The sequence below is a fragment of the Ctenocephalides felis genome, unplaced genomic scaffold (genome assembly GCF_003426905.1).
Source record: "Ctenocephalides felis isolate EL2017-DRISC unplaced genomic scaffold, ASM342690v1 CF-g0.4_SCAFFOLD_03572, whole genome shotgun sequence".
Taxonomy (NCBI): Eukaryota; Metazoa; Arthropoda; class Insecta; order Siphonaptera; family Pulicidae; genus Ctenocephalides; species Ctenocephalides felis.
The window spans coordinates 23,400,895-23,419,715 of NW_020539726.1; the positions used below are offsets into that span (position 1 = coordinate 23,400,895).

The 18,821-nt window shown below is 28.2% G+C and overlaps 1 protein-coding gene across 1 annotated transcript; it reads left to right on the forward strand.

Annotated features, from left to right (window-relative positions):
- The first annotated feature begins 84 nt into the window (after positions 1–84).
- Positions 85–4,946, forward strand: LOC113388242 (BTB/POZ domain-containing protein KCTD16-like). The gene is made up of 3 exons (XM_026625641.1): positions 85–409; positions 2,313–2,487; positions 4,754–4,946. The coding sequence occupies exons 1-3, from the start codon at positions 85–87 to the stop codon at positions 4,944–4,946; spliced, it is 693 nt and encodes a 230-aa protein (XP_026481426.1).
- Positions 4,947–18,821: the final 13,875 nt, after the last annotated feature.

The following is an 18,821-nucleotide window of genomic DNA, read 5'->3' on the forward strand; positions in this document are numbered from 1 at the left end:
AAAATCTAATGAACAGTGTGTCTACAATGATTCATTAGAACAAATCATACATTACTATACCGAATTAAACAACTATTACTTAAAATGTCTGGTGAAACGATAGTCGAGTTGAACGTCGGTGGTGTGCACTATAGTGCTTCCTTATCCACTTTGACCAGTTGTGAAGGATCCAGATTGTACGAAGACTTCTCCTCTGGGGGTAGCAACCTTCCAAGTGATGCGAAAGGCAGAAAGTTTTTAGACCGCGACGGTGTGCTTTTTCGGTACGTGCTCGACTTTTTAAGAGATGGCACATTAAACCTGCCCGAAGGATTTAGAGAAAAAGCTCGTTTGCGGAAGGAGGCCACACATTTTCGGCTGGATGGCCTGGTGAGGCTCTTGACGCCTGGCGGATGTGATCCACAAGGAGGTAAGGACAATTCGTAAAGAGAAATTATTTATTTTAAGTAAATTAGTGAAATATAATTACTGAAATAATATATACTATTATTCTCCTGATCGTTCGAATAGTTGTTAAAGTCAGTAAATTTGTAAATGCTTTTGAATATACTTGAGACGAAGTATAATAAGAATAATCGTATTAGAATCTTGAGCAAGATATACTGACCAGCTGATGCACAATAAATTTATTTAGTTATATTTTACAAGATGTACCATTAATGATGTGGAATCATAAATAATAAATACATAAGCATTTTATCGTCCTAAAACATTTATCACAATGTACACGATTTCATAATTTTGCAGCCAATTTAATATTTATATTTATATGTATGAAATATTATGATCTTTTTCTTAATTTTTTGGAGCACGTAATCGCATTTCAGAATAAGTACCACTTGTTGCAACTCCGGTTCAAACATTATGGTAGCCGCAACATGGGTATTTAGAAATTAAAATCAATGATTTGTTTGTTTGAATTTATATGCACATCACAATTTAATATATATTTTGTGATTTTTATTTTATCATTGTTTATTACATTTATGCATTTTGTTACATTATTTTTCTTGTGCAGTTTATAAATTATCATTAATTATATAAGTTTTGCAGCGTTATGATGATTTTTATTGGTTTATGGGAATATGAACGATCTATTTTTAGTCATCAATATCAACAAACACTTACAGATCATATTCTAAAAATATATACACTTATGCATTAAGCAAGTAATATAGTAAAGTACTTAGAAGTTAAATAATTTTTAGCGAATATGATAAATTGTGGAGAATAGGAACGGTAATCGGCAATATATAGTGCATTTTAGAGGTTTGTAATATCTGATTATTTTAAATTTATTGAATTATTTATTTTATTGCGCCATAGCTTCCAGTTAATTTAATAAATTTTACAAAAAATATTATTTTTTAGTGATAAATATTTAAAATTGATCATTTTCCATATAGATTTGTTCAAAATAAAAGATTTCATAGTTAATATGTTTGAATAATTATTATAACAATATATATTTAGTAGCTACTTATTTTAATTTATTGAGTGAACTGCCTAAATATACTTTTATCATTCTGATGTTAATAAATTATTTCAAATAGTTTTCCAACTAAACTAAATCACAATAACGATCGTTGTTCAGAAGGAGCAGATGATATCTTATAATAAAGATAATATTTTTTATCTGAAAACGTTTCAACAAAATGGATGTTATTGTATATTGTATGAACATGGATATAATGTAATTTATAATCTGAATAATGCTTAATATAAATAGTAGTTATTCCTAAACTCATTAAAAAATATTTCGAAATCACAATTATCCTGCAATGATTAGACAATGATGAATGACATAGATTGTGATCAGGATAATATTTTTTTTATAGATTTCTAGTATAATTTACACAACAACAGTTTATGTCAGAATTACCCATCATAAGTACATATGTATGAAAATAATTTTTTAGTATTTGCGTATTTGTATTTAAATTTCCTAGTTTATATGGATACTATATACTTTCGCATATAGTTTTTTACATATTTAACATGATATAATTAAACAAATAAAAGAAATACTAATTGCTATGTACATAGTCAAAATAATTAATAACTTTCAAATTCTGCGAAAGCTAATAATATTTTATTTTTAATATATTAGTTATAGTAGATAATCTTGAATTAAAATTCATTATACAATATTTAAGATAATAAGTTAATATCTTATCAAAAAATCAAAAATGATATATATTTTTTCGAATCGGTATAAATGTGCTGGATAAATTGGTTCTTGATAAATGCAGCGGCCTCGGAGTTTTCTCAATAATTATTCGTAATAACATTTTCTTTTTTATTTGTTCCAGGGTGTATAACAGTTGGTTACCGTGGAAGCTTTGCATTTGGCAGGGATGGTTTGGCAGATGTTAAATTCCGTAAATTGTCTCGAATTCTTGTTTGTGGACGAGTTACCCTCTGCCGCGATGTATTTGGTGACACACTAAATGAATCTAGAGATCCAGATCATGGACTTACGGACAGGTAATATTATAAAAGATTATTACAAGCATATAGAAATCTATTGCTTCAAGTTAAATGCTTGGATTGTGATCTAATAAGCAAAACTTTGACGTTGACATTTCTATGAATTCGGTGAATAATTCCTAACTGTAATAAAGGAACATTACAATCCGAATCTATTTTTTATATTAATATTTTTAAGTAAGTATTTCAACTATTCTCTAATATCTTGCAAATTGTTTTAATTTCTCAAATTGATTCATTTTTTTCGAAAACGTCCATTTTTCAATTTTATCTAACAGTTAATTATTAAGAAACCACCTAAACGATAGTTATGAAACGCTAATTAATACAAGCCATTTTTGATTTATCAATTACCTTCAAATTTTTTAAATAGTTAATTTGGATGATATGATTTCAAAATAAAATAAATTACTGGTTTCATGACTAAAATATAGTATTACTTATATATTTACAACCAAACATTTACTTGATGAACATTTTGCGACTGATTTAAATTATTATTTTATATAATAACATAAAGAATGTATAATTTTATTTTAAACATTGAGTAATGCGTAACAATTCATATTTCATACAAATCATATTTTTATTGTACTAGTAGTTTGATGTACAGAGCTATCTAATTAAAGTTACGCCTTTTCAATAAGTTTTCTGAGAAACTCCTTTGTTGAAATGAAGAGAACCATTGAGAGATCGAGTATCGGACTAAAAATTCTCAAACGATCTTTTATTTCTTGACCATATACGAGTATATTAACCTTTTATCGTTTATTACTCTTCAGTTTGTATTGGAAATGGTCCTTTTCTTTATGCGTTCCATTAACGTTCGTTTGAATGAAGTCGGAATATTTTTTGAAATATTTTAGGTACTTAGGGGGACGTCCATTAATCACGTGATCGATTTTTAAAGAATTTTGGAACCCCCCCTAGCCTCTTAGTGATACAACCATCAACATGTAATTTTAGTACCTACCGAGAATAGGAATCTAGTAAAATCTTAAAATTTTGGATATTTTTTTAATTCAAGTAAAAAACTAGGTGCATGGCATCGTGCCTTAAGGCAAACTGCTGTAACTTCCCGTAACGTAAGGAGTCAATAGTCAATAGTCAAAAAAAATTTAAATGTTTTCAAATAGGTCGTTATAAATACTATAACTTTCATTACTCGTATTTTATAGATATAAGAGCTTATATATTGTACGACGACGTTTTGATATGTTTACATGAGAAGTAAACAAATAAAACAAGGTAGTTAGAATTAAAGGACCTTATTTTATTATTATTAATTATTTTTTCCAGGAATTATAATTTATTTCAGTATACATATATTATATACTGAATTGCAAAGTTAACATTATTTATATTGAGTATATAAGTGAGTTTTAGAATTTCAGCTGGAATTATAATTAAAACCCGATACTTAATTTTTTTTTTTTTTTTTGAAATTTTGAAAATAGATTTTTTTTTGTTTTTCTAAAAAAACGAATAGCTTCTTTATACTCACAATACAAGCAAAATGTTTTTTGTATCATTCAGGATGCTGCCTTTTCACAAAATCTGATATTTTAGCACTTTTTGCTCTGTATCTCCGAAACGGGTGGACTTGCGTTTGCCAAAAACTAATTAGCACATCTTCTCATCAATGTGAATCGATTGTTTTTTCAATAATTTAAGTCGGTTAATCCGTTCTTTTAAAAACACACATTTGAGCACTTTTTGCTTTATGTTTCCAAAGCCGCTAGACCTGTCTTTGTCAAAAACTAATCAGCACGTCTCCTCATCAATAGGAATCGAATGTGTTTTGAGCCGTTCAAATCGGTTAATCGACAAAAACAAAATCGACCGCCCAAAAAACGTCGACAAACAATTGTATCTATGCATTTTTCTTGAGGAATGCTAAAATGTTCAGAAACCTCTGAAACGTAAAGATATGCAAAAAGTTTTAATTTCGATTTTTAAACGATTACTATAACTTACCCCACGAGAAGTTAATAAAAACATATGATACCTTACTAGACCCTCCTTCCACCACGTGATATTTCGAGATTTTTTATTAAACCCATCCCTCTCCTTTTAGGCCTCACTTGATGAATTGACCCGTTAAACCTTATGTTGTAATCGTCGAGGTCGTGCAATCATAAATATCTAAAGCATTGAGCCATAGAGTACTTGTTAGATATCTAATGTACATCCAGCATTTTGCATCAATCATTTTATTGATTAACGAACTAACAATTCCTTTTACTATTTTTTTTGTTAACAGGTACACATCACGTTTCTTCCTAAAGCATTCTTTCTTAGAACAAGCCTTCGACATGCTGCTCGAACAAGGCTTTAGAATGGTTGGCAGCTGTGGTTCAGGAACAGCAGGCTCAGCCGCCGAACTTAAACCAGGAATGGACGCAGAAGAAAATCGCTGGAACCATTATAATGAATTCGTATTTATTCGCGAATAAGTTTGGAAGTCAGTGATATCATGGGTTCTTCATTAGTGATATCGTGATTCAAGTGAAAAGTGTAGTGAGTTCGAATATATCTGAAAAATTTGAATTCAAAGATCTGAGTAATAGAAATTTTTAATATAAATAGTGAGAAAAGTGATTTTTCGTAGGATAAAACGAATTCAAAATTTTACCTATTTTTTAACAGTTTCTTCAACTTCAGGTTTATTTGATCCTGAATAATATAATATCAAGTCATATTGATACCTGTAAGGTATATGAAATAACACAAAATGATTGTTCATCATAAAAAAATGAATTATTACGTATAGAATATGTATATATTTGCATGCACATGAATGCAGATCTATCAAAAGTATAATACAAGGAGATTTAACACAATGAGAAACTTTATTCTAAATAAGCATTTTATTTATAATTTTAATAATTTTATTTTGCATAAATTTATTGCCGATCAATATTAATAATTAATATGCTGGGTGTAAATGCATTTAAAGAGATTATCTCCTATGAGATATCTCTTTTTTATTTTTTTGACATTTCATTGAAGATCGTATCTCACTTAGTTCTTTTAAATATTTGTTCGAGTGACCTGGTAATTTTTCGTGGTATTTATTTTGTCTTTTATTATTCCATTAATAGCTTTTATTTTTAAGTCTTTATGTAGATCGTCATTTGTAATATGCAAGAGCGCGTTCACAATGCATCTTGAAGTTTTCGATTGCGCTCTTCGTATTATTTTTATATTTGAATTGCTTGCGCACGCCCATAGCTCAATTCCGTATGTCCAGATTGAGATAATTATATAAAAGGAGTTTGTTTTCATGACACCAATAACATTTGGGATAGTTTTTAATTTAATTTTTGTTTATAGTAAAATTTTACAAAATAATATTTGTTATGAATGATCAGGATTGCAGCTACCCAATTTTTCGCAAACGACATATCTTTTAGAATCTTTAATAAAACTATAGCCAGCCAAAAAAGACAAGGAGAGATTAAATTTAATTTGTTTGAAAAGTTTTTGGAAAATTATAACGAGTAAATATTTCTTCTGACTTTATGCATTTTTTTAATTTGTAAAAACTCCCAAACCAATTATTACATCCCCTGAGCCCCTCCAAGATGCGCTACGTGAATGATTGATGAAATATAAGGTGACCATATTTTTTAAAGTTAAAACCAGGACAGTACTTTTTATTATAAATGCCGGACAAATATTGCTGTTAAAAAAACTCGGGACACGAGGTGGAATTCCGGGATTGTCCCGGCCAAACCGGGACGTATGGCCACCTTATGAAATTCAATGTTGAATAATTACTATTGGCAAACTAATAAATTGAATATACTATATTGTAACTCGTGATACTAACAAAAAACTGCGAATCATACCCTAATTATACCCTTATCAATCAAAAACTAAATCTGCGACTCAGAAGTCGAACAATTTCTTCAGTAGATAGATGCCAAATCGATATGGGTTGGCTGATGGAAAGTCAAATGTTGTTTTAAGGTTGGGTAGATGAACGTACATTATAAGTAAAATAATAGAGCGTGGTTTATATATCCTTAATGACTATTAAATTACACAGAATTAAATATTAATATTCAAAAATATAATGACTCACGTTCAAAATTTAAACAAATCGACTGGTGAATCGAATATGACTGCTTTGATATGGAAAGATTAAAGAGATCTTTGTTTAGCTAGGCAGTTTTGGGTTAAATTTGCTTGTATTTTAACAGTAAAAATTAAAAACTAATTAAAAATTCCTGGACTCAAAAGATGACAGAATAGTCATGTTAAAATTATGAACTTTAGTGGGTAATTAATTATATTCAGATAAAATTTCTACATACTCACATTGACCGATTTTGTTGTCCGATGTTGAAAAATAATATAAAAAAAAAATAAAATGGCGAAGAAAAAACGCAATTTTAATTATGATCGTAAAAGTCATGTACATCATTTTGCCACAAATAATACCATATTTTAAAATTTTCATTGTTATTATTGCAATCGACTTAATATTACAGTCTAACCCTTTCCACTCCCTAATTCCGAGATTTATATGAATTTTGCCGCTGGAGCGGCGGCATCCGAGTAGAATGGGTTAATATACTTATTATTTATTTTATAATGACTAATCTCATACCATTCTCAATTTATCTCAATCCATTTTATATAAAACAATTTGAAAGTTCATCGACTACTAATATAAAAACACGTATGTCTTACCCAAAGTTTTCCAAAATTAAATTATGCTAGTTTTGGAAATATCATTTATAATTATTGAAAGACCAATTACTAAACAAATGAATTAATGTAAATATTTATGAAAGATATATAATTGGATTTCTAGATTATTTAAATTGTATATTTAAAAAAAGAGAGAAAATAATTGAAGTTACTTATAAAGGAAAGTAGAATATATAAATCCATTAAACCTGGACCATTAGTGATATTATTTAAGAAACTTCTAGTGATAAATTATATAATCATATTATATGCAAGTGCTGTATTTAAGTAGTTATCATATCTTCGAAAATCATTAAAACTATTTCAATACATATTGCCAAGTAGAGTCAAAAACCTATATAGATAAATATGAAATATTAAAATAACTGTTTTAACTATATATTTAAATAACTGTTTTAATGTTGCCAAATATAATTTATTGTAAATATTTAAAGTATTGATGATTTCAAAAAGTTGTGAAATGTTTTCATGAAGTACTTCTATTACTGCAATAAGATTGCTTGCATATGTGATCAAATTATGGAAACAAAAAGTGAACCATTTGTGTATAAAAAAATCTCATGCAATTTTTTGTGTTATCAGTCAAAAACGTTTATGGTTAAAAATATTTCATATTACAAAGTTTTCAAAATGATCACCCATGCAAGCAGTCTTAATATCATATTGGTATGACCCTATAATCTAGTATGAAAATAGGTTTAACGATTGAAAATATTCTTCCTAAAATAGTTTAAATGCATAGGCATCTAATCGAAAAAATATTTGTATTAAAATTTTAAAAGGTTGTCTTCGATGAATTGAATCGATGCGTTTATTTTTAACCCATTGTAGAATGATATTATGTTACAGCACACGATAGGTATACTCATAGTAGTTCACTAAATAATTTTTATGTTATTTAAGATTTGTTATGCTATTGAGATAATACTATATGTTAAATTTATGTACAATTTTAAAAGAAATATACTGAAACTCATTATCCAAAAAATATTTAAATCATTTTTATTTAAATTTTATTGATTTTTTTTTAACTATGAATAAAGCACTTATGATAAACCAAAAAATATCACTAAAACAGCAATGAAATTTTTATATTAATCTGCGATGTTAATTAGGTACTAATATTCATACAAGTTGTTTCTAACTTTTGTTTTAAAGACATTAATTATTTTTGCAAAATAGTAGAGAAAGGCGGGGCACAAAGGTCCATTTTGACTTTGACCAATTATATTGTGAAAACCAAACGAACACATATCAAACAACTGACTATGTTCAGTAGAACTCCTAGATAATCAGTGTAGAAATGTGTTTTTTGCTGTTTTAAAAAAATGACAACTGGTCCTTTTTACCCCTTAGGCGGACTAAAATGGGACGGCCAGGAGACGAACCGGTCCAACGTCTTTTTTCTTTAATTTTTAAGAAATTTTGCGCAATAATGGCTACTTTATTCAACGAATGCAAAATATAAATTTCATGGGTACATTTTTACAGAATTAGACTTTGATCTGGTACTTCATCATAAATATTAATCAGCGGAGTTGGAATAACTATTTATTTAATTTATCTCTTGTAAAATTGCTATTTTTAACTTGATTCAATTTTTTTATTACTTACACCTTTGTCAGGGTAATAGTTCAGTTGTCCTTTTTACCCCACTCACTTAAACTTAAAGTTAACAATACATCTTATGAAACAATTAAATATTGTTTACTTGAAAATTATATTAAGGTCTCATGAACTACATAACATAGCTCACAACTAAGAAAATTAATAGTGAATGAAAATACTTTTGTTATGGACTTTCAAACATTGCCATTTATCTCCCCATAGCAACGTCAAGGTGATAACTGGTTATACATCTTTTGACCTCTACTTTTAAATATTGTTTCTTAACTTTACTGGTTTCTGAGATAGCGGTGGTGGTTTAGACAGTTACTAATTATTTTAAATCAAATTGAATTCAATATGAATCAAATTCAATATTTTATGGGCAAGATGTTATTAAAAGCATCCACCTAAGTTTATACATATTACTTTTTTGATAATTATGCCTATAAAACAATATAGATCACAACAAATTTGAAAATTGATTGTTTCAATAAATTTAATTACTTAAAATTTATTTAGACGATCCTTTCGTAACCGTGTTCTACATTAAAACTTGCTATTTACACAAAATTTTAGTACCCAATCAAACTTTTATGTTGGTTTGATATGGCTCGGCTATGTATCAATGGGCATGGTAGTTCTATTTCGGTGTTTCGGTCTTGAGTAACTTATAACTAAAGAAATACCTGTTTTATGAAATTTCACGTTTAAAGATTCTTCAAAACCAAGGAAAAGTTTCTTTAAACTGTTTAACACAACGCATAAACATTTTTAATGAGTTCGGTCTCAGAAATAAATGTCTGAAAAGATAAAACGCCTGTTTGGGTTTAGATTTTTGTTTTATCTAGATCACAAGAAATTAAGTTATAATTCGAGATAATAAAAAGTCATTTAAACACTTAGTGTTTTAATCACAACTTTATAGAAGTAAATAGGAGACTCTATTAAAATTTGTTGTTATCAGAGATGGCGAGACTTTTGATGAAAAATAAATACATATATTTATATTGCTTGGTAATTAAATTTTGACTCATATCATTTTATTTTTTTAAATTATATTTTTTTTTTTAAATGTATACTTCTCATATAAATATCATTATTGAAAAATAATAACCAATATTATTTCTATAAATATTGGTACCGATTATATGCAAACTTTTCATATAGAATAGAGCGTGACTTAAAAGTAGGCGAGTAAAATGTCTAAACCAAATAAACTACATCACAACACATAAAACATATCAAACAACCAACTATCGAACTGTTCTGTAAAATTATCAGTTAAATCCTAATTATAAAAATTTCCGGTTTTCTACAATTTTTCCATAATTAATCATCCGTTCCTTTTTGCCCCGTAGACGGCGTAAAATGGGACAGTCAGGAAGAACACAAATATAATGTCTTATTTTTAATTATAAAAGGATTTTACGAAATAATAATACATTATTCAACCAATGCACAATATAAATTTCATGTGTACATTTTTTACAGAGATAACACTGTATATAACATTGATCTAGCATTTCGGCAGAAATATTCATCAGCAGAGTTGGAAATTTATTCTCTATTTAATTTATCTCTTGTAAAATTGCTTTTCAAAACTAAATTTAATTTTTTATTTACTATTTTTTATTGTTTACATTTTTGTCAGGGTAAAGGCTCAATGGTCTCATTTACTTCATCCATATGCAAGAGGTTATATAAAAAACGGTTGAATCTAACATAAAAATAGCAATTCATCTTATAAAACAATTAAATAACGTATAGTTAAAAATTATATTAAGATCTCGTAAACTAAACAACAGTGCTCAAAACAAAAAAAAATCTGATAACGAAAAAAAATACTTGTAATGGATTTTCAAACATGGCCGTTTAGCTTCTGATAGCGACGTCGTAAGATGGCTGGTTATACACCTTTTGCCCTCTACTTTCAAATATCGTTGTTAAAAAATTCCTAACTTTACTTGTTTTTGAGATATCGGTGGTGGAATTTTTATTTGAGCGATATATTCATATTAAGGAATACGCTATGTAATCAAATATAAATCTTTTAATAATTATCTAAAATGATGCACTAGATTTTCAATCAAATATAAATCCTTTAATACAGACTTTATTTTCACAGATCAAATAAAACGTGTCAGATACAACCATTTTTGTTAGATCAATAGAATCAAAATGCAAAACATACACGTAATGGCTTGCAATAAAATCTTTAGGAGATATCAAGCGGATTGTAGGAAACATAAATGCAAACGTTCGCATAGAAACGATTATATCTGAAACAGTAGAGAGATTCTCTTCTCAAATATAGTTCGAGCTCTATATTTTTCATGGAAAATCCTTTGTATTATGTTTTCATAAGATAGTGCTCGGATTTTTGATAACAGTTATTTTTTCATATAATAATGCCAGGAATAATTTTATATAGTAAAGCCAGCGCGATATGGAAACCGTATCGCCTTTTGAAAAATGTTTGTAAGTTTATAACTTTGATATTTTTTCAAAATATAATCAAAATTATTTTTTAATATAACTGTCGGTATATACCGATAAAATACATCATAACGCTGCAAAACTCATATAATTAGTGATAGCTTATGAATTTTAATTTGATATTAACCTTAAAGGCATAACACATTTGATATAACATTTCCAATTGAAATGAACCAGATACAAAATAAGACTATTATTAATCTTAATTAATCCTTCCATTGGTACGTCATTATAAGAGAGTATCAGCATTGAACTAAATGTAAATGGCATTTTGCATAGATATTCGATTAAGATGTTTATAAATATATACTGAGTTGCTGGAAAATCTTATAATGCTTATCAATATTGGAGTGTATTCAATTTGGAACAATTGTGCAAAACATGCCAGTTATTTTTGACAAAGTATTCAAATATTATATAATATAAAACGAAAAACGAACATGCACTTAATAAGTACAAGATGTATATCCCAAGAGGCTCATTATTCTAAAATTTATTGTACTCTTATATGATTAAACCTTCTTTCGTAGACCTGAAATATTTTATGATGTTCATTTAAGTCCATGAACTATAATAATATGCAAAGTTTTATTGCAACCGTCAATTTTTTTCTAACAATTATTTGCAATATTTTACGTTCAGGATCAGTAACATGAAATTGTAAGCTTTTACATTTGAACAAGAACAGTTGTTTCACTTGTCATTTAATTAAAATTAACATACATTTATTGACTGTTTGTATTTTGACTATTTCGCTAGCGATGCAGTTTCATTCTTCGAGCAGCTGTAGTATGTGTCTTGAAATATTATTTCTAAAAACATATAGTAACCACGAATAATATAAATTATTTCAATATACTTAGGATTCTAACACGGCACAGATTTTTATTTGTTTTATTATTTTTACTATATGTGGGGATATACTACGTATATGTATACAATCAAAGCAATTATACTTATGTGACACGATGACCAATCACAATCGACCCGTATAAAAATGATCTCATCGACGAATCATTGGCACTCGACTCGAGCGTAACACTCTTCCGTTAAATTTTCACAGATTTACACTCTAGCCGCGCCTAAAGAAGTTTTACTTTAAAAACATCAAATTTTAATTTAAACATATAATTTTGAAAAAAAAATGGCAAAAGACAACTATGATACAGAGATATCAGAAAATTTGTTTTTTTTTATCTCAAAATTTGATTGGTTGCATTGATTTGAAACTATTAGATACGATATTATCTAAAATTGAAATAGGCCAGCACATGTTCATTGTTCAGTAATTAGAGTGTCTCTTATTGCTTTTAACATAAAGGATATACCAGAGTAAAGCGAGCGCGAAAATTCAATTATACCTTAATTGGATTTTCGTTATATAGAAAATCGCAAAGTTTACAAAGCGACATGTTCAACCTGATGTGTTAATTCAATAATGTGGTTTGTTAGTTCATATTTTGTCAGAGCTAGCTGACAAAATTCTAAACAACGTGTTAATGTATATGAAAAAATTTAATTTTCATTTCTGGTTGGCAGCGTACATGTGAAATCGTCCTTCCTTATACTATAGTAATATATTTTGCTTGATGTTTATGCAATTTATGTATTTTTTCGTAATTACATTTTTCGGGTTAGATTAAATTTTATTTGATTTTATTTTATCATTGCGATCAATTGCATAATCAATTTCCATACTTATTCATTGCAAATGTATATATAATTTTAAAACTTAATTAGTTCTTCACCTCAAAACGTTTACTAATCTGAAGCCTTCTGCACATTGCAATGTGCATATTTCCAGGTTTTTATTTTTCAAATAAGTAAAGCAATGATGTTAATCTCTATATTTTTAACATCCTAAGAAAATGACGTGTATTCAGATAGCATCTCATTTCGTATAATTAGAAAGAAGGAAAAAATTCCGAACTTCTGAGAGTACTCTGTTATTGCAACGGAAAAGTTTTTTTTTAGGTACTTTTCCAAGCCTTGTATTGTCTTAGTAAAGCTGTTTATTAATTTATCTTTATCACAACACGTATTAGAAGAAATGTTTCCAAAACTGGTCGATAAAATAATCATCAAATTTCGTGATTGCCTTCATGAGTAGATTTCCTAAAGTTAGTATTTCTTCATACTTGTTTATATCTTAATCTATCGATAATTTACATTTAGTTACAAATATTTAATTTTTATAATTAACTTCCTATAGGGTGAGTTATAGTAATCGAAAAAAATCAAAAATGAATTTTTTTATATATCTTTGCGTTTCAAAGGTTTCTGAACATTTTGGTATACCTTAGGAAAAATGGATGTATGTGTGTGTGTGTGTTCGGATACAAATTTTCGTCGACGATTTCGGAAACAAGCTTCCACCGATTTGAAAGATTCAAAAAACATTCGATTCCTATCAATAAGCAGACGCGCTGATTAGTTTTTGGACAAGACAAGTTTAACCGTTTTGAAGATACGGTTAAATTAGGCCAAAAATGGTAATTCACTTTTTAAGAGAAAGAAGTATCTGATTTCAATAATCCAAAAAACATTTTACTAAATTATTAAATTTTTGGGAAGACATGCCTAACAGATTTGGAAATAAATATAAATTTTGTTTACATTTCTATGGCCTTCGTACCAATGATTATCAGCTAGACTACTTTCGTACAGGAAGTTTCAGCAATTTGCCTCAAGGTAAGATGCCATACACCACTAGTTAAGTGATATTATGAGGAATGTCAGTAATAAATAGATAAATAAGTTTTGTTAAATTGTTTCAAGAGCTTTTCTTAAAGTTCAAATATTTAAACTTGCACAGTGTTTGAAAGCTCTTTAACATTTAAGTTTGTTAAGTAAAATGTGATAAATGTATAATGTTGGTTTTGAACCCGAAGACAAATTATTTACGCAATTTTTTTAATTATTTCATTGAATTATTAAATTAATGATGCTAAATTATTTCTTTATTTAAACAACCCAAATCAGCTATAAAAAATTCTCAAAGTGCCTCATAATGAAAAATTAATAATACAAAGCTCTCTAAAGCTTTTTAAACAATATATAAGTAAAGAATATATCTGATTTTTAGTATATTTTAATGTAGTTCGTATAGTTCATATTTATACTGGTATTAATATATTATAGTATTATTTCCATCTGTTAATATGCTTAATATATATTTTCTAATTAAAATAAAATTATAATTTTGAGGTCTATAACGATAAATTTGTTGATGTGTAATTATACAAAAATTAAATTTTATATATTTTACATGTTTAAAAATAAAACAATTAAATTGTTTTTTTTTCTCTTTTTTATTTACAACTGTCCAATTAGTAAATTTGGGGAATTTACAATTGTCAGCCGTAAAGGGATATTGTATACTATATTGACGTGTTGGAAAAACAACTCAATAGTTGTTTATCCATTTGTTATAATATTAACAATATTTTAATGATAAAGATTTAATCTTAACTATTTACTTATAAACAATTTGTTATAAATAATAACTAAGTTATCACAATCTTGATTAGAAAAATTGATGACTTAGATCAAGTATCGACTTGCTCTTTAATGTACGTTAACAATTTAACTATTAAAAAAAGTTATTCATTTTATTTTGCAGGTTTGAGAGTATAGCAAAATATGGTATGAAAGCATTTATGCTATAAAAATATTTCTTTTAGTTTCAATTAACAAATATTTCCAGGAAAATTTGTTCTATATCTAATCTAGTAAATATAGTTTTATCATTTAAAAATATTGTCTTACTCTTAGCCACCACTGCATTTATGCATTCGTACATCATATAAAACATAACTTTTATACAAAAACATATTACTAGATAAATGTAGTTGAATTAAGTTATATCTAAAATTTACAAAACATTTGCTAAATCTGGACAAAAAATCACAAGGGATCTAGTACGATATCACGGGCATTTTTTAAATTAAAAAAACATTTTCAAAAAACGATTACGATTTTTTCGTAAAGTCAAAATTACACGTGATGGTTGGTGGGGGGGAAGGGGGTAAATTTAAATATTACAACGTATCTCCAAGAAAGAGGGGGCTCCAAAAACCGCTGAAAAATCTATGGCGTGATTAATAGACGCCCCTTATACACCCAAAACTTGCGTGTTATGTATTACTGCTGTTCTATCTAAAGAAACTAATTCCGGTTAGTACGATACCCATCTTCAAATTTAATTCGAGGGCAAAGGGTTGATATTTGTTTTTTTTTGACTTCCGATGTTTAGATACCTATTGATTTAAATAATATCTATGTCCCTGTCATCAGTTGTTTTCATTAATAATTTCTGAAACATGATGCTTTCGTAAATCGTACATAAATCGCATTAAAACCAAATTGTAAATTTCCTCCCAGTCGTTCCATTGTCGCAAGACCAGCATTAATATTCCGAATGGTTGATTTGTCATTGCCAATAAATTATGCAATAACCCGCAGGTCGGCATAGAAACGTCGTTTATAGACGATGCAAATGCAGCATCGCAAATACAGAATTCGATTATTTGGAATGACGTTGCGTTATAATGAAATGCGATTACATTAATGGCCTTTGGGAACCTCTTGCGGTTATAAATGCGTGTTATAATCCACGCCTCATGTGCATGTAAATGTGTTTGTTTTCGTTTTACTCGTCTCTGATTATATTTACCTTCATCCCCAATCAGGCTGCGCGTTATGATAGATGAATGAGCTTATGTGGATTTTACTCAAAATCAGAATAAAATATTTTGAAATTATTTTTATTTTTTGGGGCTCGCTCGTAGGTAAGTGGTTAGAATGACTGGACCGGTATCAAGGTCCCGAGTTCGATTCCGCTTCGAATAATTCATGCTTCCCTAGTTAAACTTTTTAAAGAATTAGCTTTTTATGACATTGCTGAATTTTCTCAATTAACTATTTTCTTGCATAATCCTTATCCTTTATCTATGTAGTCTGACCATTTGATCTGTACAACCATATTTTTTTATTTTTTTTATTACTATTTTATTAACTTAAAATTTTTACGGTTTTAAATGAGTATAACTCTCAACCTTGTGCAAGAATTTTGAGCTTGATTGGTGGTCAAATAGACTTTAATATGATGAACTTGATGATGAACATTGTATTTAATGTTCGAATGCTATTTTTCAGCTCTTTTTTTCAGAAGCGAAATTCGTGCAACTACTATGATTATTATAAAATTACTATCCTTTTAATATTAACTATGAATATGCTTGACAAGAGCCTGAAATAATATCTATTATTATTGATTACGGCTTGCTTATGAATAAATAAATAAATAAATAAATAAATAACCTGTTGTCAAGCAGTAGTAACAACGAAACATATGCTTCCAAGTGTAAATAGCCTTCACCCAGCAATGCTGCACTAATAAATATTCGCTCTATTACTAAATTCTATTACTATATTATAAAATTGTAATAATAATTCATCACACAGATATGGAATAACTGTTTGAGTTGAAATCTATCGAAGAAACTAATATTAGATCAAATTAGCACAATATCTTATAAGAACAGTCTGATCGCTGTTCAAAAAAAAAACTAGTTGGGTGCATGGCATCGTGCCTTAAGGCAAATTGCTGGAACTTCCCGTACCGTAACGAAATGTTCGAGGAATACTGAATGTTTTGAAATAGATTATTATTAATATTGTAACATTGTCTAATATTTATAAGAATTATATAAACTGAATTGCAAAGTTGAAATTATTTGTTTAAAGTATATTAGAACTTTAGTCATAAATAAAAATAAAATGTGAATTATTTTCGATATACAAAAAATGTATGATGTATGTGTGTGTGCGTGTGCGTGTGTGTATGTGTGTGCGGTTCCAATATTTCGTCGACGATTTCGGAAACACGGACGAAGCGATTTGAACAAAATAAAATCAATCAAAAATTACTATAAAATCAATCAATACAATTCGATTCCTATTGATAGGGAGATGTGCTGATTAGTTTTTGGTAAAGTCAGGTCCAGCAGTTACGGAGATAAAGAGCAAAAAGTTATGTCATACATACATACACACACACATCAATTTTTTCTGAGGTATGCCAACATGTTCAGCAACCTTCAAAACGTCGAGAAATGTAAAAATTTTCAATTTCGATTTTCGGCCCATTACAATAACTTACCCTACGGGAAATTAAAAAGAAACAAACAAAAAAACAAAATAAAATTCTGTTTTATTAATTTTTTTCAGTGTCCTTTCAATATAACGTTTTATATACTCAAAATTTTTTAATCACATTTCAGTTTCACTGCCTATCGAAACGTTGTTTTGGAATACCCTATTCTTTTCAATCAAGTTTCCTCTATTAAAGATGATATATTTTAGCTAACATATTAAATTATATTTTAGGTAACATATTTTTCACAAATGGATGTTATGTAAGTTAGATATGTGGCTGGCTAAAACGTGGATGTAAACACGTGACTTTATAATTGAAAAGCTTTATTTTCACCACAGCGCTAATGAATACTCTTTTGAGCGAATATATGCTAACAATATCATATAAATATCATATAAATATTTGAAATATATATCATTTTTTTAACTTTTAGTATCTATTTTATATTATACTTATCGTCAATGCATCTGCAGAGTAATTTATCTTGACGTCAAAATTATTTCTACCAATATTACTGTGAAAAAATACCCGAATTATGAATAATCGTCATATTTTCATAATAAAATAAAATCCAATTGACATGCTTCCTTGATGACTTGTTCGGCTCATTCATTTCACACCGCAATAGTTAAATTTTTAACATTACCGCATAGAAAGTCATTTACTAGTCCTCGTATTACTATTATCCTATTTATCCTATTTCTGAGTGAATTCATCGCAAAAGAGTTGCCAGGCCGACCACGAGAGGATACGAAATTTGATTTGGGACCTAATTAATTCGTCAACACATCGAGCACTTCAGAATCGACCGATAATGCTTTGCGGCGAATGATGAGATCGAAAACCACTTAGAATGTTATACACATGAAATAACTGGGAGATGAAAGAAATATGAACAAACATTTATTTACAGACAATATGTTATTACATTATCTATTTATTGCTTTAAGAAAACTGCAAAACTATATAAATAAGAGCAAGTCTGATGGCGTATCATTTTAGATCAACAAGACATTTTTAATATTTCTATGGTCAGACGAAAGCAATTAATGGTAGCATCAAAGACATAGGTATACATTTGAACCGCACACTGGTCAGGAACAATCATATATTCTCACAAATAAAACTTGTAAGAAATCTAATAGACGGATCACTGGTGCTCCTTTGTTCATCAGTAATAATACTGATGGAAGTTAGAAGGAAGTTATAAAATAATAAAGTATTATTTTCAGAAACTACAAAATCATTTGAATACAGATTCAAGATGAACTGAAGTAGAAAATCGCAATAGTTAATATTCAAACGGAGTAAATTGGTAATTGAAAATGATTCTACTTTTCTTCAT